The sequence below is a fragment of the Sinohyriopsis cumingii genome, chromosome 3 (assembly GCF_028554795.1).
Source record: "Sinohyriopsis cumingii isolate HCF-2022 chromosome 3, ASM2855479v2, whole genome shotgun sequence".
Lineage (NCBI taxonomy): Eukaryota > Metazoa > Mollusca > Bivalvia > Unionida > Unionidae > Sinohyriopsis > Sinohyriopsis cumingii.
Genome location: NC_142963.1, coordinates 100990582 through 101016368, shown reverse-complemented (window position 1 = coordinate 101016368; position 25787 = coordinate 100990582). Strand labels below are relative to the sequence as shown.

The window sequence follows — 25787 nt, the reverse complement described above, 5'->3', positions numbered from 1 at the left end:
TTTCAAACAGCTCCAGCATTATATGAAAAGAAACTGCAATGAAAATTTTACAATATTTAGCAGTGACCTTGATCTTGAAGGTAGGATATCACATGTAATATGTCACCCCTTCTAATACTGATATGTTTTTTATAATTATGTTTCTCTGAAAATATTTACCCAATCACTTTAACAATAGGAATTAATCTCTTCTACCTATGAATCCAGCCCTCCCTGAGACATGACAAAAATCTTTCAATCTGTAAGTCATGCAAACAAAGGGAAATAACTCAAACAGATCAATTCCTCTCATTCCAGCAAGGTGGTTACATGTATCCCAGATGAAACTAGTTCAAGCTTGAACAACATCTGCATCAGGATGCTCTTATCTACGGTAATGGGAATGAGGGATAGATAGTAAAGTAACTGGATAAATATTTTCTGAGAAATATAATTTAATAAACAAATTCCTTTATCTGTCAAATACATTAGCCAATCTGATTAGCAATTGGAGATAAGGTAAAAGGAGGAGGAAATGCTGAAGCATCCAACCTTTACCCACTTCACCCTTTGGGAGCATGATGACTGATCTACTAAAATGATGAACTTCTCCAAACATGTGGTTAGCACAATCAACGATTATGTGTTTATTCTTGTGTGAGAACATTCACTGTGGGATTGTGCACCTGGCAATCGCCGTACATTCTAAAGTTGTTGGGGTAAATCCAGTGAAAGCTACAAGGTCATGTCTGGAGCTGAGGTTGTAATATCACCAACAGGGCATGGTAACTACCTGGGCAGCTGATAGTGGCCTGAGAACATTCAGCTCTTGCAAGTCCATATCACACAAATACAGACTGGAGACAGTAGACTGGGCATGCCAGCCAGCTGACTCCACAATGTTTCTTGAACTGATCCATGGGCAGTGCATGTAGCTGAAACACCCTGCATGCTGAAGCTAGCACTATCAAGTAGAAAGTCTTATATGGTAACTGTTTCAATGAGGTGGAAGACAAGTGCTCAGACTTAGATGTCTTGAGCTGCATCAAGACCCAGAAGACGTTCCATTATGGGAACAGGCATAGTTAGCATAGGCTGGATAAGTCAAAATTGGCCAGGTTGAAAAGGTCATAGTTGCAGCAAAAACTGTCTCATCCATGATGTCTGAACATGTCTGAGATCATGGAACTGTATTCCTTGATTGTGAATGGGTTACTTTCTTTTCTTGAAAGAGGAAAGAAAAAGAAATTAGCAATTTGGTGGATGGAGACAGAGAAAACTTGTTTCCCCCAGTAGAACTTTAAAATGGACAGTCATCCAGCTATCATGGTCACCTCCAGAATCAAAGCACTGAAATCCTTTGTGCACAAGGTATCCCTGACAAGAGTCAGGCATAGAGAAGTAGTTTCCCTAGACATACATCAAATACTGAGCAGCATCAGGTTGCTACATTTATTTGGGGTACATCTGTTGCCTAACTGACCAGATCATTGATCCAGGATTTATCCCATCAGAAAGGGGCAGTCAAACTATTTGCATGCCATAACCCTCATTTTCTGGATTAAATTCAATATTATAACTGCTTGAGGGAAAATGCATATGGACATATTCCATCATAGCTGACTGAAAGGGTGTCAACATCCCATGCCTTTGGGTCTGGGAATACAGAGATTAAGGTGGGTAGTTTTTTGTTCCATCTTGTCATCAGACATCCCCATAGGTTGCAGACTCTGTGGAAGATGGACCAATGGGGAGGCTACTCCAAATGAAGCAGTTTGCCTCTCCTTGTGAATGAGTCATCTAGCACATTGAGCCTGCCCAGGATGTGTTGGATCTGTATATTTATATAGTATGGGCACACCAGTGAAGGTACTCCCATGCCATAATGCAACTGTTCAGTGATCTTGTTTAAAGAGGTAGCTCACTATGACCAAACTCTCAGACATTATGAGGACCATTTTCTTTCAAATGCATTCCACCCAAGAATGGGAAGCATTGAGAATAGACTTTTTTTTCAAGGAGACAGATGCAAAAAGCCATCCCTAGCCAAGTCGACTTGCCACTGACCTTCAAAAAGTCCAGCAGCAAGTGTGGCCCCCAGCACAACAAACCGCCATCTGAACGAATTGCTATTTCCAGTTGTGGGTCTTCCAAAGGTATTCCTGCCACTAGCCACTCCTTGTCTTGCCAATTAAGCAGGAAATGTTTGAGCTTTGAATAAAATCATAAACTAGTTATCAAAATGACCTGAGATCAGGCACCAATGTGCTAAAAGAGCCATCTAGGTGCACATAAAGACAAACCCAAGTAAAACTGGTCTGCTGCCACACTGAGAAGGTTAAGTAGATTATGAAACTTGCTAATGTGTAAATTAACTTCCTGGACAATGCCTTCTCCAACATATTAATAATACTTTCAATGGGAGGAAGATGAACCAGGCTGCTAAGAGTTAGAAACTCCAGATGAACAAAATGTTGGAACAGGACAAGATTCTACTTCTCCACAATGACTATCCACACTAAAGCTGTGACTGAGGTAGAAAAGGCTGTTCATATTCTAAGTAAGTCCATGTCACTGTGGAGGAGGACATCATCAAGTGGGATATTGTGCAGTCCAATATTAAAAATGGGAAGGGACTGCAGTGTCATTGCAAGGTGCAGTATTTTTAAAAAAGAAATTAGAAGTGCATCTATTTACATCAAGCTGAGGTTACAAGATGCCTTTAGGGCATTTGCCGTCATGTGGTAAGCAGCCATATTAATTATCTTGGCATCATGGCATACCAATTCCCAGGTGTGATCACTTTGTGCTGTCCTGGCTAGGTGAAACTACATACATCAGGTTGAGTAGGGAACAAGTCAACATGACATTCCTTATCAACTCAGAGATGGTGTCAATCCTTTGTCTGTTAACTTTATAACTGGGTGGATCAGACATTGTGGTAATATCATTATCTGAAGCATCTGATTTGTAATGGGAGTGTTGCAGGCAAACTACTCACCGAAAAGATGGCCCTTGAAGTACCAGGATCACACATTTATCCAAGAGACAACTGGTAATTTCTGCAATTCTTGATGACTGTAATAAAATTCTGATGGACTAATGTTCATCATTGTCATCATCATCAATGTTTACCAGGGCCAAGACCCTATACCCAATATTGACTGCCCATTGAGGAGAGCATTCTGATGGAGGCTCAATTCTGTATATTTCTTAAATTCCAATCTTAAAATTAAAATCTGTCCTTTTCATAGTTGGGTTCAGGCAAGTCCGTGTTATCCCTTCATGAACAGGGCAACTGTCCTTATCCTGTATGCTCTGCATCCAAAGGTACAGAATTCTGCACAGCAATGATGACATCAGATCATGACCATGCATAACAAAGTCCAGTATGGAGCATGATTCTGTCAGGTAATGTCAGTCAAGCACTGTCAGTTGGGATGGTGGACCAGATGGCTGGCTGGCTGGTTTTAAATGTGAAGTCAATTTGCCATATCAGGGTCATCTGCTGGGCATTGTTACTGTTGGAACTGCTGAATGACATGTTGTTTGCCAATCCGAGATGACAGATTCACAACCACTGAAACCATACATTGATTGCCTGTTCCATTTATTTAGCAGCTGGGATGGCACACTGTGAATGGTATATGATCTGCAGATCAGTCCAACCAGCAAAGTCGGAAGGTAATCCTGCATGTCTGGCTTCAAATTTTCTAATTCCCTGCCAGGGGAGGGTGGCAGGGATAGGGACTTGTGCCCACTGGCATGTCAGTTTTAGTTAAAAATGGTCATAATTTCTTCTAAATAACTTGCAACCATTCTAGACAACAGAGCATCCTGTGTTGTGAGCATCATATGTGATTCCATTTTCATTTGGGTGGAATCACGTGACATGACTTCGACTGGATCTTAAATGATGATCATCACAGTCACTGTTTTAGTTATTTTTATGGGAGGTGGAGACAGAAACTCAATGTCCCCCATAAAACTGTTCAACAATTCTGAATTTAGATGAATGCATAGTACTTCATGTTCAAAGATTTAGAACATGCCCTTTTTTCATAGCTCTTCATATTTTCAAGTCACTGGACATATTATCTTCCTTGACCAAAGTGAACACACACAACATAGGCATAAGAAGGAGCATTAAATGCTGGCCAGGCACATCACCTATTTGTCCTCCACAAATTTAAAAAATGCCTACACTTGATTGGCATCTATGTAATTAAAGAGAAAAGAAGAAAAATACCACAAAGAAGTGCAAGCAACAAATATACAATTTGTTAAAATACCAAAACTCATGTTACCAAGACAACCTATGAAGTGCTAAATAAACCAAATTTTCATAGCACAATATATTACACCTGTGGAAACTTCAATGTTACTAACTGATTTCACAAGGACAATAAAATGAACTGTAAAATATTGCATAAGCACAAATAAATCCACAGGAAAAAATACAAATACTGTATACACCAGGTATTTATTTGTTTTGACTTGCTATACCAATGAAATTCAATGATAGATGGTCAAAATTTAATATGCATTGCATTGTGTTCCCTTAGGAAATGTTTGAAGTTGCAAGCAAATGCTTAAAATGGTTACATCTTGGATATGTGTTTTTATCTTTCAGAATGGGCTGTTAATTTGATCAGGTAATGTATTTGATAGAAAAATATAATTATGCATAATCTTCATCATTCATGGTTTCTTGATTAGACTACTAATTAATTATTTTAGCTACAAACCACTGTCCTTTTTCTTTTATCGTCTTCCTCTGCTTGCTTCCTCTTCACCAACTCTTCAGGACTGACGGTTGTTGTTGCAACACTTGTCATAGTAGCTCTGGTTGTCACATTAATGGTTGAAACAGGTAATAAGGAAGTAAAATTTTTAACTATCTCAGTGATATTGGAAGAGGAACTAGGAACAGGGGTAACTGTGGTCATAGTTGTTGTCTTTGTAGTGGTGGTGGTAGCTATCATAGAAACCTGAGTAAAGTAAAAGATGAAAGTTTAAGTTGCTATCAGAGGTGTCATCTTTTTCAGCTTGTACTGACACATACTTATTTGTGGAACATTTAAAATTTCAACCAGGCTTGAATACCTCCATATCTTAAAGAGTTCCCTTAACTAATAAAGGCTCCCTAAAAAAAATATAATTTTTATCATTGTAACTAGTTGTTTTATTTGTCATTTGAATTCAAAGTTGACCATGACATCACTAACTGGTTTGGCTTTTGTGTCCATGTAAGTATCTGATGAGGCCAATTTGTGCTCTTAACTGTCTGTGACACACTGGACAGGAGATGATGCTTGGTTATTGCTTCAGTTCCAAGATTTACATTGGATCGTCTATCGCTTGAACAAATGGACAATGGATACATTCTTCTACTGCTGGCATATAGTTTGTTGATTCCACATTGATTGGAGGAGTTAAGTCACTTTCCAAGCCATATATGTGCCTCAGGTTTTATACTTCTGCTGGTATAGCACTCAGTCTAGGTACTTTGCCATTTGACAGCAAGTCAATAGTTTTCTCAGTTTCAGTCACAGCTGGAGGATCAGCAACCAATGTGATTGTTAATCAAGGATGTTACTGACTTTGTCTGTGAGCAGTGTTGAGCCATTAGAAGATGTTCCTGTTGACTGTGGCCCTTGGATTGTCTTTGAAGCATCACAAAAATTTCTCATGTCATTCCTGTCTGCATAGGACTGAATCTCATCTTCCTTGCTGCTCCACCATGAATCCTTGGACTCTCTGATTATCATTGTACAGTCCTCTTGCTGTTTTTAAAGGTTGCCTTCTTAGATAAAGAAGTGCTGTAATTTTGGAGTCAGTGTTTCTCATTCAGTGGTCTTGTATGTCGGCACTGTTCTCATCAAACCAGTCTTGATGTTTACATGTGGTGGAACCAAAGGTTTTGGATGCAGAAAAGTACACAGAGGCTCTAAAAGATGGAAAGTTTTACCCAATGTTCTCGAAGTTCACATGAATTGTTACTTAAGTTGGCTCCACCGTTCTTCAACAAATGCCGGTTTTACATTCTCCTGTTTCTATTTCGAGACACTGAGCTTTTTTGGGTTGCTTTTTGACCATGTGATCATCTGTTAGGATGATGTTAAGCTCGGAAAGACCAGTCCTTAATTCTGAACTTTTCATGGCCTTGGTCACTAGGATATCCTGCTGGTTTGATGTTGCTCTTCTTGACTTTGGCTTTGACTTTTCAAGAAGAAAATTCAGGCAGCTCCTACTTAAGTGAGTTGTCCCTCCTAAGCTAGTTGAGTTTCACTCAGGGCTGCTATCTGGATGTTGAATCTGGCCAGTTCTCTAACAACAAGAGTTGCTCTTCTCTTTGATCTATCTGGATGTTGAATCTGGCCAGTTCTCTAACAACAAGAGTTGCTCTTCTCTTTGATCTATCTGATATTCAGTCCATTAGTGTGCACACATTCCAGGCACCAATGATAAGTGGCATCATCTTCTTGTGTGATTTGTGAGCACTAAGTTTGGATCCATTATCAGCCAAAATATACTGTCTTTGTGAAGCTGGCAATGATTAGGAAACTGCTTCTGGCCCTGTTTCTTACTATGAAGGTGAGCATTGTGATGCTAAATAGGGATGCTGCTTCAATCCAGTGAAAAGTGACCCTATGCCATGAACCACCTGTGTGCAGGTCTGCAGCTGCACCTCCAGTATATCCACACCTACTGATTTTCTGCTTGTCCACTGCCATAGGACTTGATGGCATCTGGTAGAGGGGAGGTGGATGGTGTCATATTCTGCACATAAGTTGGATTTTCATACTAGCTGACTAAATGAACTCAGCACCTAGTTGAACCCTGCACCATCTATATCAAACAATGGATGATGCAGGACTACAATACCTTGTGTGTATCTCCATTTTATATTTGATCATGGTCATATAGGTGCATTTACTCATTTTAAATTAAATATAAATTGCTGTTCTAAAATTTAATACTAGTATCATTTGACCAAAGTGTATTAAATCCTATATGTTGAATACTATTTACCTTATATGTCATCGTCCAGACAAAAATTATTGATCACTACGGACTTTTATAAATGTGGCCAAGTACAAAACTGGGTCAAGAAAATAGGATATTGGATCTAATCATATCAAATAACAAGTTAGTACAATTTTATTTCAATAGGTACATCTTTCATTGTGACATCACAGTATACAATATTCAATGATTCTTTATGAACTGGATCACACCTAAGCAAGTCCAAAAATGTCCATGTATTTTAACACAGAATCTGACATACATATTTTTCAGGAAATGAATATAATGACCTTCAAGGAATCTGGATTTGTGAGGATTGAAAATAAAGTGAATAACCACAATTTAAAGGTATATATATAAGTTAATCAAATTTTAAAAAGTTACTCCTATGGAAACAGTCGGTACTGTACACCTACATGACCAGTATGACTTATATTTGAGGCCCAACAGTTGATCAGAGTGTTCTGTGATTCATCCATTGCTTTTAATTTTCCTGTCAATAATTCATCACAACTTCAAAATCATCAGCTTGACAAGTAATGGTTTCATTTTTCGTAACCACATAGGTGTTTAAACATACTGCATTACAATAAAATTAAGTACCTCAGTGAAACAGCTGAAAATACTAAAATTACTGCATGCAGCATCATTGTAGAAATAAGACCACCATCTTGAAATGAAGCCCACACTTTTGAAATGCAGCCCATACATTGGAAATGCAGCCCATACATTGGAAATGCAGCCCATACATTGGAAATGCAGCCCATACTTTTGCGAAAATTTCAGTAGAAAGTAAGGAGCTGTGTAATAACCGACACAGAATTTTACCTGTCAAAATGCTCTACATACTTGGCGTAAAGTAATGGACATAAATGTGCTTTCCCAATCTCACCTGTACTAATAATGGATTTATCACCACCCAAGGATGACTGAAATTAGCACTGACTGGCCTGTTATCAAGATGTCTGATGGACTGAAAAACAGATAGGCATATCCTAGACTTATATTAGAGCCAATTACTGAGGCCAAATCCATAACAAATGTCAGACCACCTGAAACCACCACCCCAACTCAACTGTTCAGTTTGAAACTACCTTCTTCCCCAAAACATGTCTAGAGCCATGCCTAACACAGACAGAAAGACTGACAAATATATATTAAGCTTACATTCATGTTGATGAGTGATGCCACAGCCACAAACCACTGTTTGACCTCCTGGTCCTTTCCAGACTGTAACATGTTCTGGATTATGTTGCTGTCCCCTGATGTCATGTTTATCATAAGGTCCAAATTATCTGTACCAGCTGGCTTCACCTGAATGGGAAAATTAATTATGATATAAAAAAATAGATCTTACATGTACATTCTTACCTAATCATTCAGTTTTAACCAATTGTACGTAAGTAATTTGTGGTGTGAACTAGTTTCAAGTATCTGAACTCCATGTGACAGTTTTTTATATATATAAAAGAAAATGTTCTCTGGTAAACAATATATTTAGTCACTGATTATATATATAAACAATCATCCAAGGTTTGCCAAGTTCAATAAACTGCACAGAATCTCAACCCCTGCGATTAATCATTGCATTCCAAATTTGCTCATATATTGTAGAAAATATCTTAATACATGTAGTATGCATTGTATGATCCCTATAATGGTAAAGATACCACCTTTTTGGTTCACAGTCTGAACACTATTAGTACCATATGCAGGGAGTAGTGCCATCTATTTTGAGCTTGTAGTTGTTTAAGTAATGTACAAAGTTTTACAAACTGGGAAAACTTTATATGTATATAAGGGCTACAAAGGTGACCAGTCTAGGTACAATAAACTTTTATACCTATCTAGGTAGTATAAACTTTTATACCTATCAATAGCATACCTATCCGGGTAGTCTATACCAAATACCTATCAACAGTATACCCATCCAGGTATAATATACCATTTTACCTATCAACAGTATACCTATCCAGCTAGTATATACCTTAATACCTATCTATAGTATAACTATCTAGGTTGTCTATACCTTAAAACCTATCAACAGTATACCTATCCAGGTAGTATATACCTCAATATCTATCAACATTATACCTATCCAGGTAGTATATACCTTAATACCTATCAATAGTATACATGTCTAGGTAGTATATACCTTACTACATATCAGTAGTATACCTATCCAGGTAGTATATACCTTAATACCTATCAAAAGTATACCTATCCAGGTATTACTCTACAGGTAGTATATACCTTAATACCAATCAACAGTATATCTATCCAGGTAGTATATACCTTTTTACCTATCAACAGTAAACTTATCCAGGTAGTATATACCTTACTAACTATCAACAGTATACCTATCGACGTAGTATATACCTTAATAATTATAAAAAGTATAACTATCCAGGTAGTCTAAACCTTAATACCTATCAATATTAAAACTATCTGGGTAGTCTACCTTAATATCTATCAACAGTGTACCTATACAGGTAGTATATACCTTTGTACCTATCAATACTATACCCATAAAGGTAGTCTATACTTAATACCTATCAATAGTATAACTATGCTGGTAGTCTATACCTTAATACCTATCTATAGTATAACCATCTAGGTAGTATATACCTTAATACCTATCCACAGTATACTTATTTAGGAAGTCTATACCTTAATATCTGTCAAGAGTACACCTATCCAGGTAGTCTATTCCTTAATACCTGTCTATAGTACACCTATCCATGTAGTATATACCTTAATACCTGTCAAGTGTATACCTATCCAGGTAGAATATACCTTAATACCTGTCAATAGTATACATGTCTAGGTAGTATATACCTTACTACATATCAGTAGTATACCTATCCAGGTAGTATATACCTTAATACCTATCAAAAGTATACCTATCCAGGTATTACTCTACAGGTAGTATATACCTTAATACCTATCAACAGTATATCTATCCAGGTAGTACTATCCAGGTAGTAAATACCTTTTTACCTATCAAAAGTAAACTTATCCAGGTAGTATATACCTTTATACCTATCAGTACTATAATTATACCCATAAAGGTAGTCTATACTTAATACCTATCAATAGTATAACTATGCTGGTAGTCTATACCTTAATACAAAACTATAGTATTGTTTAAGTAACGTACAAAGTTTTACAAACTGGGACAACTTTATATGTATATAAGTGCTACAAAGGTGACCAGTCTAGGTACAATAAACTTTTATACCTATCTAGGTAGTATAAACTTTTATATTTATCAATAGTATACCTATCAACAGTATAAACAATAACTATCTAGGTAGTATATACCTTAATACCTATCTACATTATACTTATTTAGGAAGTCTATACCTTAATATCTGTCAAGAGTACACCTATCCAGGTAGTCTATTCCTTAATACCTATCTATAGTACACCTATCCATGTAGTATATACCTTAATACCTGTCAACTGTATACCTATCCAGGTGGAATATACCTTAATACCTGTCAATAGTATACCTATCCAGGTAGTATATACCTTAATACCTATCAATAGTATACCTATCCAGGTAGTCTATACCTTAATACCTGTCAATAGTATACTTTTCTAGGTAGTATATACCTTAATACCTATCACTAGTATACCTATCCAGATAGTATATACTTTAATACCAGTCAATAGTATACCTATCCAGGTAGTCTACACCTTAATACCTGTTGATAGTATACTTTTCTGGGTAGTATATGCCTTAATACCTATCTATATTATACTCATACATTATATATATCTTGATACTATACCTATGTTATACACATCTAAGCAGTATATACTTTTAGTAAAATCAAGTATGTTATAACATATTTTTTAAAACAAAATTCCAACTGGTATTAATTATTTTTTTATAGATATTTCATGAATTATACAAGATATCTTATAAAATTTATATAATAGCTCATACATATTTTAAATGATATCTTCTAAAATGTTTATCACATAACACAGCTTGTATGTTTTACAAGATATTGCTAGAATAAATGACATAACTGATTAAGTACATAAGATATACATTTATCGACAGTTTTAATCTAGATATCTCATAAATTTTATAACATATTTCATAAATTTTATCACATATCTCATACATTTTATAACATATCTTATATACTTTTTAAGGTATCTTGATTAAAATTGTATTTCAGATATCTTATAAGTATATAAGTTATCTTATAAATTATGTAAGGTGTCTTACATATTTTATAAGATATTTTATATATTTTACAAGATATCTAGTTTTTGGAATAAATAATAACTTGGCTTGACATATACACCAATATAAATAAGTTTTTGTTGGTATGAATTGCAATATTAAGAAAAAAAGAAGTAAGAACTATTTTATTGCAAATATTTGTCTGATCTCCCTTCTTTTGATAGCATCAAGTATCCACCATATTTTTCTTCAAAATCTGGGGCCCCAGGGTCTAAGGCACCAGCCTTAACAGATCAAAGACATCTCACCTCTGTCTGTGTGGGTTTGAGTCTCAGCTTGGCCAATATGAGAAAGCATGCCAGTAACTTCCTGTGGGTCAGTCACAGGTTCTTCATGGGGCTTTCCCAGATTCTTCCCCCACCAAAATACAATGGCTGCCATGCACAGCCAGTCATGTGCTGAAAAATGGAATTAAACCCACAAAACCACAAATCACCTCTTTTAAAATCCATGCCAATGACTCTAAAGTCATTAATCATTTTTGTTGTGGTAATTTGTTTTCTCCAAATGTGTATTTGGGCACCAAATGAAGTAATTTAATGTTTTCAGAAAGCCAAAACAAACTGGGTTTTTTACCATCCAAAAACATGAAGAAAATACAATATCCACAATTCAGAGTCAAAGTATTATAAATAAAGAGTGATTTGTCCAGTTCATTAGCCTTACACTATATAATACAAAATTAATTGATAAACTGATGTTGCATTCTTACCTGAACAGTCAGGTTAGTTTCAACATACTCCCCAACAGAATTGGCAATTGTAACCACCACATTATGCATGTAGTTAAACTCCTCAGCTCCCAGAGGGAACTGGGTGTCAGGAGTGAACGGGTCAGTCCCATAGTACAGCAGTTGATCATAGTTACTCCCTTGAGGTGATGTCCAAAATCGGTACAACAATCCCTCCCCTCTGGCCTCCTCCTCCCCAGGATTCAACCAATCTGAGCAGAGTATCTGAAACTGAGTCTGGATCGCATATCCTGAAATGATTAAGTCAGGCAAACATTTCTTTCTACTGGTAACTCAAATACTCCAGACATTTATGAAGCAGACCCGAAAGTTATAAATAAAAACCTTGAATAAAAATGAAACTTTGAGGCACACAAATTTTAATTATTGATACTTTCCTGTTATTATTACATTTCTTTTATTTTTATTTGTGCTAGTCCCCAGTCCAAGGTGAATTCCCCTCCTCCAGTTAGTAATGTAATTGGAGGCTCTGAAGAATATTAACATAGTCCCAGTCCAATGACTTTGTCACTTGCATCATTTGGAATATCTTTCTTAATTGACTTGAACAAAGACTGAAAGAACATCAGTTTAGTTTGATACTTTATGGTACAGCAACACAAGTAGGTTATTTAGTGACAAGGCAGTTGAAGTAAAGTGCCTTTCCCAAGGACACACCAAGGTAGATGACTCAGGCTGGCCTGATGGTAGGATTTGAACCAGTACCCTTCTGGTCATGACTGTGGCATGTTAACTACTATGCTGCCATTGCTCCCATGAAAAGGACATCAAAGTGGGAAGGGAAAAGGGAATTTGGTAATAACTAGGTTAATTGCCCATCCTGGGACAGGAATTAAGAGAAAAAGTATTTTTAAAAATTCAAAGGTAAAAGGAGATTTAGGATCATGCCACGAGTTTCAAACTCGGACCTCTTGTCAGACCTGCCAACCCTAACAAGGCTGTCTCAGGTAATATTCTCATGGGAAGTCTCAATCAAAGGTTCAAAAGGTAGTTTAGACTATAGACATAGAAGACATGAAATGTTCCACCTAGGCATTAACAACCAAGAGTCTGGTCTTTGAAGTTCGAAGTATCTGATCAGTTTTAAAAGCTGCAGGTCCAACCCTATGAAAGAGACCATAGAGAATTTAGCAGTATTGGATAGGACTGCTCAACAGTATTTAATGCTGGATGCAGAACAATCTTTAACTTCAAAAATAAAGAGAAGAACACCTGCAACTGCGTCCAAAGAAAGGCACATCAGTTTTTGTGCTTCCTATTGCACCAATTACTAAATACTCTCCACTTGGCATTATAAACCCTGGAAGTCAACTGACTTCCAGCTGAGTGATGCAGTCTGCAACCTTGCTTGAAAATTGATCTTGGCAGACAGATTATTTGATACAAACCAGTACTGGTGGAGAATCTGTGGTTTTTTGTGCAGAATGGACCCTCTGTGCTGCAATAGCAGATCTCCAATCAGCAGTAAATCACTTGGGTCATTCACCAACAGGTTGAGGAGATTGGTGAATGATGATTGATGAACTATGTTGGGGCAATGGTGGTGGTGGTGGTGGTGGGGGGCAACACAATGAGCCAGGGCATAGAAGTACATGTCTCTGCCTGGACAGGCTGTCAGGCAGAATATTTCTCTTGCTTGGAATGTGGCAGACTCTGACAGCTATCCCACTGAAACTGTTTACCTGAGACAGTATAGCTTAGAAGTTCCAGACTTTCAAACAAAGAGATGAGGCATCAGGTCACATTTCTAGGCTACTGATATGCTGGAGAGATACCTGCTAAAACCACAAGCCCTGAAGGATTACCCTCTCTAGTTCTGACCAGCCCTAGCTCTAATCTGAGGTGCTGCTCTACAAGAAAGAGTGAAGTTCTGGGGCATGTATCAGAAGTATGGCCAGAAACCATTCCTGATTTAGTCACCAACTCAGATGGTAACAAAATTTGGATCCCAAAAGAATCTGAGCTTAAACTGAGTCCTTGTGGAGTCTCCAGTTTGTTAGCAGCAGAAATAGGAGATGTCCCATATGAAGACTTCTCTGAAAAATTATTAATTGAAATTCTGAAGAGTCAGATCTGACTTCTCCTAATTATGGATTATTCAAAGATAAAACACATGATTAAGCAATTGCTGAATTACAAGATAATTGGCAACCCCTAACAATTTTAAGTGGTGAGATGCTTCCATGACCCTGGTAAAGGCTCAGGGTGAGAAAACTAGGCTAAAGAGAAGGGCCTGAAACTGAAAAACCTCTTTGCCTGGACAATACTGGATAAAATTTCCACCAGATGGGAAGATGGCAATGTGACAGTAAGCATTTTGGAGGTCCAATGAGGCTGCCAAATTGTTTGCCTTATAATAATCCTCACCAAGACTCACCCTGAAGCACTCTTTCACAATAAATTTGATTAATGGAGAAAGGTGAAATTCTCTCTCCTTCTTTGAAACCAGGAAAATCTGGGAATAGAATCCTGGAGTGTTTATTTCCCTCTCTACTGCTTTCGTCTTTGGATGTATGTGTAACTTTTTCAATAGGGATTCCAATAATTTTAAGTTTTATAGTTCCATTCTAGGGTCTTACCTACATGTTTCAGAACTGACCTGGTACATTGAGCTCTAAAGACCACTTTACTGCCATGGTGAAATTTCTGTTTTCTTTTGCTTGTTATCCATCCTCTTTATGAACCTCTGACTGAATCTTCCAGATTGCCACCTCTGTGCTTATATGCCATAAAACACTTTCAGATCTTTATCCTCAGAACAGTGTTCCTTACCTCCCTAGTATTGGTGAGGCAGTGTGAATGCATGCCATGTCAGTGGAAATGAGTTATTTACAGTTCAGTAGTAACTAAGATTAAGTCTCTCTTTTGGGGTTTCAGGCCCAGAATCAGCTATTTTTGGTAGCTACTGATCCTACTGAAATCGCCAGTCTTAGTTGTATCATTGCAGGTCATGACCAACATTAGTTGTATCATTGCAGGTCATGACCAACATTAGTTGTATCACTGCCGGTCATGACCAACATTAGTTGTATCATTGCCGGTCATGACCAACATTAGTTGTATCATTGCCGGTCATGACCAACATTAGTTGTATCATTGCCGGTCATGACCAACATAGATTCCTTTACTTGAGCTTTATCTTTCTGTTTCTGTTTGTTTAAGTCAAAAGAGAAAAGAAAGACTTAAAACCATCTTTTTCTCCCTCTTAAAGGCTGTACTCATATTTTGGAAGCAACCATCTTGAATTGTAAGTTCCATCAAAAGAGCCCTTTAGTTTCTTACTGAGAATTCTTTCATGAGACTCAAGGCCCATGTGGCTGAGGTAGCCTTTTTGAATTATCAGTCTTTGGAAGGTGTCATGAAATCACCTTCTGGTGATATCGCTCCACTTTACTCTCATTTTATCTTTGATCAGTGTTGCACCAGAGAGGGCATGTATGTTTGGAGACTGAAATTGTCAAGCCATATTCCAGTCCAAAGAAGAACATCCTACTGACAAAATGGCAGGTTCACTTTGACATTTTATCTTTGGCCATCAGTCTTCCATTGGGCTGTAGTTATTTTCATGAGTAAACCCTCCTACCTCCCCTTCAATCATGGAAATCTGTAATAACCAGCCAAAAAATCTGTAATTTGGGACCAATATTTGTTATTTTCAAGGTACAAATCTGTAATACAGTCTTAATTATTTAATTTAAAAATAGAATTTATAAACACCTTGGTAAGGATCACCAGACCCTTAGATAAACAAGGAAAAGGAAGAATCACTTTAAAATAATGGTAATTTTTTTGTTGCAGATCTGACATTCATCTTGTACTGAATATTATTATACTTATTTCCATATGGTAGCTGAAAAAATTGAAAGTTTGTAAAAAGGGATAATCTGCCTCTGTCACAGCATCAATGTGACGTCTTCTTACTACTTAAGAACCTTATCAATGTTTGTTGTTCTGGTGGGGGCCTGTTGTTTTCTAATGTGTTTTGATGACTTATGTGTATACACATCATACCTTCTACTGGCACTGATGTTAATCAATCAATCAATCAATCAATCAATCACCCTTTTGTGATGCTATATACAATACATGACTAGTCTTTTGTGTAACCAGTTCTGAACATATGAAGGACTTTTCTTGTCTGAGGGTGGCCACCCTTGTTTCACTCTGCACCACTGCCACCAAATAATTGGTTTTGAAAAACAATATGATTTTTTAAGTTTGCTCTGACTCCATGTTTGTGTCCACCAATTCTGCTCCAGCATGTACAGTGGTAAAGAAAGAAAAAGAGTTAACATAACACTGAAGAAACAAATCCGATACATCTTTAAAGTTGTGGTTAATGAGCAATACTAATTTGGGGTGGGTGGGTGGGGCATTTGATTACATGGCTCTATGTGAGCAAGTGTTCTCATAAATATCAAGTAGATGTTGTTCATCCTTTGAGTTCAATGATGACCATGACATTACTAATTGGTTTGGTTTCTGTGAACATGCGAGTGACTGATGAGGCCAATTTGTGCTCTGAACTGTCTGTGTTGCTTGTGATTCTGCATTGCCCCTGAAATTCTATGCAGTTTAAAATCTGTAGCTCCAGTATGGATGGGACTATACCAGGTGGAGCAATTCTGTGCAAGAAATTCCCAAGACTCTGGGTCAATGTTGAAATGTTTCAAGGATGACATGAAGGAATCTTTGAAACATTTCTTATGACCACCCTGAGATTACTTTCTCTCCTTCAGCACACCATGGAAAATCTTCTTTGGTAGTCACTCTTCTGACATCCTGGTGATATTGTCTGCCCATCTTATCTGTGATTTCATCAGCAGAATGTGGATGCTTACTTGGAATGCTTTTGTATGTGAGAACCCAAGTGTCTGGGACCCTGTCCTACCATCTTTTTTTTTGGATCAGTTTCCTCATGCAGCCTATGTGAAAATGGCTCAGCTTCTTGTAAGTATACAGACCAGGTTTTGCAAGCATACGGCAGGGTTGGTAACATTATGGAATTGTGGACCTTCAGTTTTGTTTCCAGATAGATGCATCTGTGATCCCACACATTTGCACATAGTCTGCCAAATGCCACACTTGCTTTGGCGATTCTGGCATTAGTTTCATCATTGATGTGGATCTCATGTGACACCATGATGTCAAGATAGGTGAACGTGTCTACTGCAGGAAGAGTTTGGCCATTTACTGCAATGGTAGGTTCTAGGTAGGCTTTTCCTGGTGCAGTTTGGTGCATCACCTGCCTTCTTCACACTGAATGTGAGACAGAAATTGTGGAAAGCAGAAGAGAAATGGTCCATATTTGATCATATGGCAGCCTCAGATTTAGCATGTAGGGAACAGTCATCAGCAATAGGAACTTGTAAATTGGCCTTTGCCTGTAACCTCCTCAAATTGAAGAGCTTGCCATCATTCTGGAATCTGATGTCAATCACAGTGTCAGTTATGGATGGTATCGGTAAGCATGACAGAGAAATCTTATAGAAGATGGTTGGAGTCAACACTCAGCCTTGTATGACTTCATTGGTGACTGGAAATGTTTCAGACGACTAACCATTGTCCACAGCATTAGTGAGCATGCCATCATGGAATTGTTGAATCATTACGATGAATTGCTCTGGAGAGCCAAATTTTGCCAGGATCTACCAGAGACTTCCATGACTGACTCTGTCAAAGGTTTTGTCAGGTCAATGAATGTCATGTACAGGTTGGACTTCTTTCCTGGCATTTCTCTTGGAGTTCATGAGCTGCAAACACCATGTTTCTGGTGCTTCATCCATTTCTTAAGCCACATTGACACTCAGGCCAAAGCAAATTCAGCAGAATTCTGGCTGGCTACTGACAGCAATTAGCTGCCCCAATGGTTATTGCAGGATTGTCTGTTGTCTTTCAGTTCATACAAGCAGACAATAGATGATTCCTTCTACTCATGGAGTATAATTCCCTGAGTACACATTGACTGGAAGAGTTCAGTCAGATTATATGCAATGTGTAATTTTCTGCTGGTATAGCATCTACTCCAGGTGTGTATCCATTTAACAGCAGATCACTTGCTTTCTTGGTTTCAGTCAGCTCTGAAGGATCAGTAAAGTGATGTGTTGATTTCCTTTTGGGGCAGTTGATCAATTTTCCTCCTCACTAATAAATGATTGTAGACTAAGGATGTTGTTGAAGTGTTCTGTTTATCTTCATAGTCTGCACAGGATGGAATCACATTAGTCTTGTTGCTGAGTCATGAGTCTTGCAGCCCTCTGAGTTTGCATTGGACAGTCATTGTCATGTTGCTGAAGGCTGCCTTCTTGGATAATGAAATGCTGTAATCCAACAGGATTTTGTAGCTGATGATTCTCACTGAATAGTCTCTGTATGTCATTCTCATCAAACCAATCTTGATGTTTATATGTGGTAGGACTGAAGGCTTTTTGATGCAGAACAGTACACAGTCTCTGAAGAATACCCCATTTTCCTTGACATTCTTACTGCTCGCATCAATTATTTTTAGTTGGATGGAAACTTCTTCAACAAATGTCTGTTTTACATTCTCCTGTTTCAATTTGAAGACATTAAGCTTTTTGGGTAATTTTTTGTGTTGTGGTCATCTGCTAGGCTGAATCTGGATATTGAGGTTGGAGACTATGATCCTGTGGTCATTCCAGCATACTGCACTTCTCATGGCCTTCATGACTCTCACATCCTGCTTGTCTCTTCTATTGAGGATATCATAGTCAACGTGATGCCAGTTCTTGCAGCATGGGTGCATCCAAGATGTTTTGTAGCAGTTTTCAAATGTCATGGAACATATTAAACTTGAACCAAGATCACAGTTTATACTGATCAAACATGCCATCATACAACATGGACTCTGTTTACAGTGGAAGCAATAATCTAACTGTAGTAAAATTCTCCGTGTAAATTAAGCAAACATGATGTTTATCTAAAGGATCAGACATCACATCCCCAAACTAGCTTAACCATTTCTCAAAATTCATAATTTTGACTTGGATCATTATGCATCAAAGAGGACAAAATTCATAAAAATTACAGAAATTCTAAAGGGATGTCATGTATGGAAGTGGGTGACTTTCATACCCAAGAAAGAATTATCAATCTCTTTTATATCAGAGCTGGCATGTGGGAGCTAGTGAGTTCTTGAAAATCAAGAAGTGTCATAGGCCCCTCTTGGGAAAAGAGGTGGTACACCAGTGGCAAAGATAAAGAAGCAGGTCTCTTCTTTCTAGCCCAATAGACATTCCCATACCTCATAAGGTCAACAACAAAAAAAACCAATAGGGCAACTGTCTATTTGTACACTTGCAATACATGCTAAGCAGGTGTGTGTGTGTGTGTGTGTGTGTGTGTGTGTGTGTGTGTGTGTGTGTGAGTAGGCCCATTCAGCCTTTTAATGACTGTATTTATCCACACCCTGAAGCATCATTAATTGCAAGAAATAAAACATTTAACTTGAACAAAAATTTGGTAGGAAATACTTTTACATCAGTTACTAATAAAGGCATGACCCCCCCCCAGTTTTGCTTGTAAGACATTAAAAAAAAACAATTCAATGAAAGGGACACAGATACACCAGTATCATGCAAGGATTGGACAGAAAATAATAACAAATACAACACAAAAGAGAATATAATTAAAGGTGTGTGTGTTTGCGTGTGTGATTTGGATTTTTAATGTAGCTATAACAATTTTTCAGTCACATCGCTATGATGCCTGCAGTGTGGCAGTTTATAGTGATGTCTAGCACTGGGGCATCATGCCGCAGGCATGTAACATGATGTCCCACCCAGTCACATTATCCTGACACCAGGCTGACCAGTCCTAACACTAACCTCTTAATGCTGAGTGCCAAGTGAGGCAGTTGCTAATACCATTTGTATAAGTCTCTGGTATGACTTGGCTGGTGTTTGAACCTACAATATCCTGCATCTGAGATGATTGCTCTAACCAGTTAGGCCACATGAGCGGTCATAATTAAAGGTAGAAATTTTAATGAGCAGATTTAAATCATGAAAAATTGAGCACCCATGAGAAATGTGGAAGTGCATAAACTTCATGGAAAAGAAGAAGAATATTTTGACTGTTGGGAGTGGACTCGGGTATCTGACTGGGATCACATGGTTTATTCCAGACCCTCAATTACTCACTGGTAGAATAACCTTCTTGAACTTAATACTGGGACAAGTACATGGAAAATATAAAGCAACAAAATAGTAGCAGATAATGTATTACTGCCATAAAAATGGTATGGTGAAACCAAATTGGGGTTCTTAATAGAGGTGGATGGTCCAATAAGCAACGCTGCGAACCAGTTTCTTTTTGTGGAGTGGATCCATGCATTGTCTATTAGGTCCAATCATAAGTCTGAAAGGAAGGAGAGAGTGTGACTCACTAGGGCCAGCTGCCTTCATCCTTAGGGAGTGTGATGGGGTTGGTAGAATTCATACTCATTTGGCTGCCTGATTTATGAATGAAGGGTGAAGAGTTTTAAAGGGGGTCTGCTGAGACCCCAACTTAAAACGTTTAGACTTTGGATAACTAGATCTCTGGTTGGGAATACTTTTTAGCCAGTTAAGCAGCCAACAAATGGTGTTGTTGATTCCTGAGATTTTGGGATGCCATGGTAGGGATTAAGCCACCCCAAAAAAAGAACATACAGCAATCTGATGTCTTAGTCACTTCATCATTCACAATATCATCCTTCTTTTCCTTTGATTTCATGCAGTTATCGTGTCTTCCTGCACTCAAATATTTATACTAAATACATCTAATTTGCTATAATTTCCTTCAATCACATCTATTTCAATTTTTTCTATTTCAATCATATCTTTTCTGTGTTACTGATATTTTCTTTCCAGTCCTTGCATTCTTTTCTATCTGTCTGTGTTCCCATTTGTCATTTTGAAGCTTAAATTCTATGTTTCTTTTATGTTCATAATAAGAAATGAGAGAACAATAATCCATACATATTGTTGTGAGATAAGAAATGAGAGAACAATAATCCATACATATTGGTGTGAGATACAAAATGAGAGAACAATAATCCATACATATTGTTGTGAGATAAGAAATGAGAGAACAATAATCCATACATATTGTTGTGAGATACAAAATGAGAGAACAATAAGCCATACATATTATTCTGAGATAAGAAATGAGAGAACAATAATCCATACATATTGTTGTGAGATAAGAAATGAGAGAACAATAATCCATACATATTGTTGTGAGATAAGAAATGAGAGAACAATAATCCATTCATATTGTTGTGAGATAAGAAATGAGAGAACAACAATCCATGCATATTGTTATGAGATAAGAAATCCCACCTTTGTTCACTACTTTGTCCAAGGTACTCCAACTTGCTCTAAACCATCAGCTGACCTGTATAGTTTTATGAAAATGGGGACATCAAAAGAGAAGGGCCTGAGGCAACTTGGAGCTTACATATGTCCACCAAAATTTTAGAATTTGCATACTGTCTTCACTCTCATGACAAGACATGACAATTCCTTCTTATCTCCCTCCATGGAGAATAGGACATAATGGCTGTGGATACACTATCCTATTTCCTCTCAAAGGATGGTGGAAGGGAAATGGATTAACCCATCATTCCCTCCCCATGGAGAAGAGGATTAACTTCCTTCCACAGAAACTGACAGTGTCCTTCCCATTCTGAAGCAGACAATTTCTGTACCATAGAAAGAATCTCAGCAGGTAACTTCTTCTTATCCTTATAGGAACAGTGGTTTTCAGCCAAGTCCCACACCTTGTTTGATCAAAGGTAGCAAAAAGGACATATGTGTGTGCATGTGCATGAAGTACATGCCAATCTGCGTATTCCAAACAGCCTTTAATATGGCTGCATTTATCACAGCCTGTGAGGCATATGGTCACAATGCTGAACAGAAACAAAATAAAACAATAACCAGAACAAGATAAGGGTTGGTAACACTGATTACTAAGAGGGATAAAAAAATGCAAGATGAATGTGAGAATTACTCAGTGTCCAACCAAAAGAAAGACTGTATTCCAAATTATGGAACTTGATGGAGGTATCAGACTGGAAATCATTTTGCTTTTTATTCTAGACCTCCAATTACTTGAGGAGGAAATGATCACCTTAGACTGTGACTAGAATGGTTTACAGCTATATAGATGACCAGCATAATACATGATCTGTAAATCCAGCTCCACTAATTGTAAGGAAATGGAGATAAATGTGGACATTTAAGTAGGCAGAACAATTACCTTCAGTTGAAAAACTATCAAATGCAAATATGGCCACATGTATCTGCAGAAGAAGAGTAATGCTTTTAGCAGTGACTTTGAAGCCAGGCAAGGTGTACAAGATGGTTTAGCAGATTAGTGAATCTAATGACTGGTCTGAGGTTGAAGCAGATGATGAATGTTGATATTTCTGTCAGAAAGGTGTTAAAATAACCTTATCCTTTTTATAATTATTCTTTAATCTGCCTTTATTAAAACTTTCACTTTTTGCCATCTTCTACCTGTAATTCCCCACTCAACTGACTTCTACCATCTTCTACCTTAATTGCCCATTCAATTGATTTCTGCCATCTTCTACCTGTAAATTCCCCACTCAACGGATTTTACCATCTTCTACCTGTAATTCCCCACTCAACTGATTTCTACCATCTTCTACCTGTAATTCCCCACTCCTTCACTTTTTGCCATCTTCTACCTGTAATTCCCCACTCAACTGATTTTTAACATCTTCTACCCATAATTCCACACTCCTTCACTTTTTGCCATCTTCTACCTATAATTCCCCACTCAACTGATTTCTACCATCTTCTACCTGTAATTCCCCACTCCTTCACTTTTTGACATCTTCTACCTGTAATTCCCCACTCAACTAACATCTTCTACCCATAATTCCACACTCCTTCACTTTTTGCCATCTTCTACCTGTAATTCCCCACTCAAATGATTTCTACCATCTTCTACCTGTAATTCCCCACTCCTTCACTTTTTGCCATCTTCTACCTGTAATTCCCCACTCCTTCACTTTTTGCCACCTGTAATTCTCCACTCAACTGATTTCTACCATCTTCTACCCATAATTCCCCACTCCTTCACTTTTTGCCATCTTCTACCTGTAATTCCCCACTCAATTGATTTCTACCATCTTCTACCCGTAATTCCCCACTCCTTCACTTTTTGCCATCTTCTACCTGTAATTCCCCACTCAACTGATTTCTACCATCTTCTACCTGTAATTCCCCACTCCTTCACTTTTTGCCATCTTCTACCTGTAATTCCCCACTCAATTGATTTCTACCATCTTCTACCCATAATTCCCCACTCCTTCACTTTTTGCCATCTTCTACCTGTAATTCTCCATTCAACTGATTTCTACCATCTTCTACCCATAATTCCCCACTCCTTCACTTTTTGCCATCTTCTACCTGTAATTCCTCACTCAACTGATTTATACCATCTTCTACCTGTAATTCCCCACTCACTGATTTCTGCTCTCAATATTTAAGATGTCTAAATTATTAAGGATTGGCAACCTGTAAGCTGAAATGGCCACTAAAATTTTAAAATAGGTCACCTTATGGTAATACTAAGGTTAGATAGCTGCCTATAGCGCTGTTTGCATAAACAAGTAGAGCTAATACAAAAAGAAATATTAGGAACCTTGTGAGGACATACCTGTCTCAGGCTCTATTTTGCATTTCCCACCATAAGGAGGAAGATTGGTGATGAACTTATATTCAGTGAAGGTGGGTGTATAGCCATACATCACTGCATCTAAACGGAGTTTGTAGAGACGTCCTCCAATAAGAGTCCTTGGTTTGAAGACAATTCCCACACCACTAATATCTGAACAAACAATAATTTTGAACTTTTATTTGTTTAGTTATTTCAAATTGTATATTTCTTTTTTATATTAGGTAAATGTTTAGCAATAAAGTAACTCAAAAAGAGGCCACCTATTTGTGAAGAAACAAAATCTAATCCTATCTTTTAAAACAAATACCTTTTTTGTTTAAAGTATGCTTGTGTGTTCCAAAATCAAGTACATTTTGTTTTAAATATCAGATTATGCCATTCTGAGAAAAATTATATTCAAGAGAATCTCCATATTTCTATCAGTGATGTAACATAACTGATAATTTTGGTAAATGTCATGCAGTTAAAATTCATCATAAGAAGCCCATATGGACAAACAGTCTCCCCCTTTAAGTGTATTTACAAACAATAAGAGTTAGCTAACCTACTCTTCTTTGGAACTCTCCACTTTGGAGGTTCATTAATTCTCCCAATGGATTTGAGTTCAAGGCCAAATCTTATTTATGAACTTAGAATGTTCTAGAAATGAACATGTTTACAATTTGATGGCATTTTCATTTGAAATGACCACATCCAGGACCTTTTATTGTGTCTTAGATGAAGTAAAATTAGTACATGAAAAGATAAGGTCAGCAAAATTATTCATTCCTATCTTAAGTTCAGTCCATGTAATTATATAATGGTGTGTTCAGATATAATTTGAGAAGATTTATTCATTCAATTATTCATTGGAATTACAAAGTGCTCATTGGCTTTTTGGACTAAAACACTACTCTGGGATTATTGAGTATTCATTCAAAGAAATGCTGGATTTCATCGAATCTTTCAGACCCAGTTACATCAATGTGATACAGCAAGACTACTTGTACATCAGAACTTTCAAGACTATTGGAATTGATTCGGAACATTCTATACTTCTGGATTTGTAATAGAGCATTTAGGATTATCTGGGATTTAATTCACAATAATCTAAGTGTCTTTTGAATTTTCACTTTGTATTCTAGAAAAATAAATTGTTTGCTAATTTTACTTAAATTATTGGTTTCACTTCTTTCTGTTACATAGTTTAAGATCATTGATAACAGCTTATTAAGCCATGTGATGATTTTATTGCAAATACAGAACAAATATACCAGCTGATATATCATTTAAAATTGGCCAGTTTTGTGAAAAGATTGAATATCTGTTTATGTTTTAAACTTAAATTTTCTGTTTTAAATATAAAAAACAGCAGGTTTAGTCATCTTTAGTAACCATTAGTATGTTGCCATTGTTATCATTAATGTCATCATTTTCATCCTTATCTTAATCCTTCTTATCCTCAGCATGAGTCTGTCTTCCTGATATGCAAGCCTGTTTATCTGATAAGCAAGCCTATCTATCTGGTATGCAAGTGTGTCTACCTGATATGCAAGCCTATCTATCTGGTATGCAAGTCTGTCTATCTAATATGCAAGCCTATCTAGCTGATATGCAAGTCTCTCTGATATGCAAGCCTATCTAGCTGATTGTGCAAGCCTGTCTATCTAACATGCAAGTCTGTCTATCTCAGGGGTGGGCAAACTATGGCCTGTAGGCTGCATGCCAAGGGCTTTCATGTGGCCCGCCAAGGGTTTTCATGTGGCCTAGGAACAAGTCATCATTCGCACTGACTCTGTTTATGTTACTCTGTTTATCAAATAAATGTGCTTCTTTTGAAGTTTAAGTTTAAGTTTTCAAATATTAACAACATATTAACAACTGAAAATTAATTAAGATGTTATTTAGAAAAACCTTTTGTTTTTGCTATTTCAAATAATAATTATTTTACTTAATCAACTATGCGGCCCGCGACAAGGTGTAAATTTGTGTATGCGGAACTTGCACTAGAAAGTTTGCCCACCTCTGGTCTATCTGATATGCAAGCCTGTCTATCTGATATGCAAG

At 37.3% G+C, this 25787-nt stretch overlaps 1 protein-coding gene across 1 annotated transcript in view; it reads right to left on the bottom strand.

Moving 5' to 3' along the window:
• Positions 1-25787, bottom strand: part of LOC149803403 (polycystin-1-like protein 2) — a 104925-nt gene that overhangs the window by 55349 nt on the left and 23789 nt on the right. Inside the window, exons 7-10 of the mRNA XM_089953925.1 lie at positions 23721-23891; positions 11985-12253; positions 8176-8322; positions 4728-4970 (exon numbers count right to left, since the gene is read on the bottom strand). Of these exons, the coding sequence (XP_089810051.1) occupies positions 4728-4970; positions 8176-8322; positions 11985-12253; positions 23721-23891 (830 nt within the window). The remainder of the gene's footprint in view (positions 1-4727; positions 4971-8175; positions 8323-11984; positions 12254-23720; positions 23892-25787) is intronic.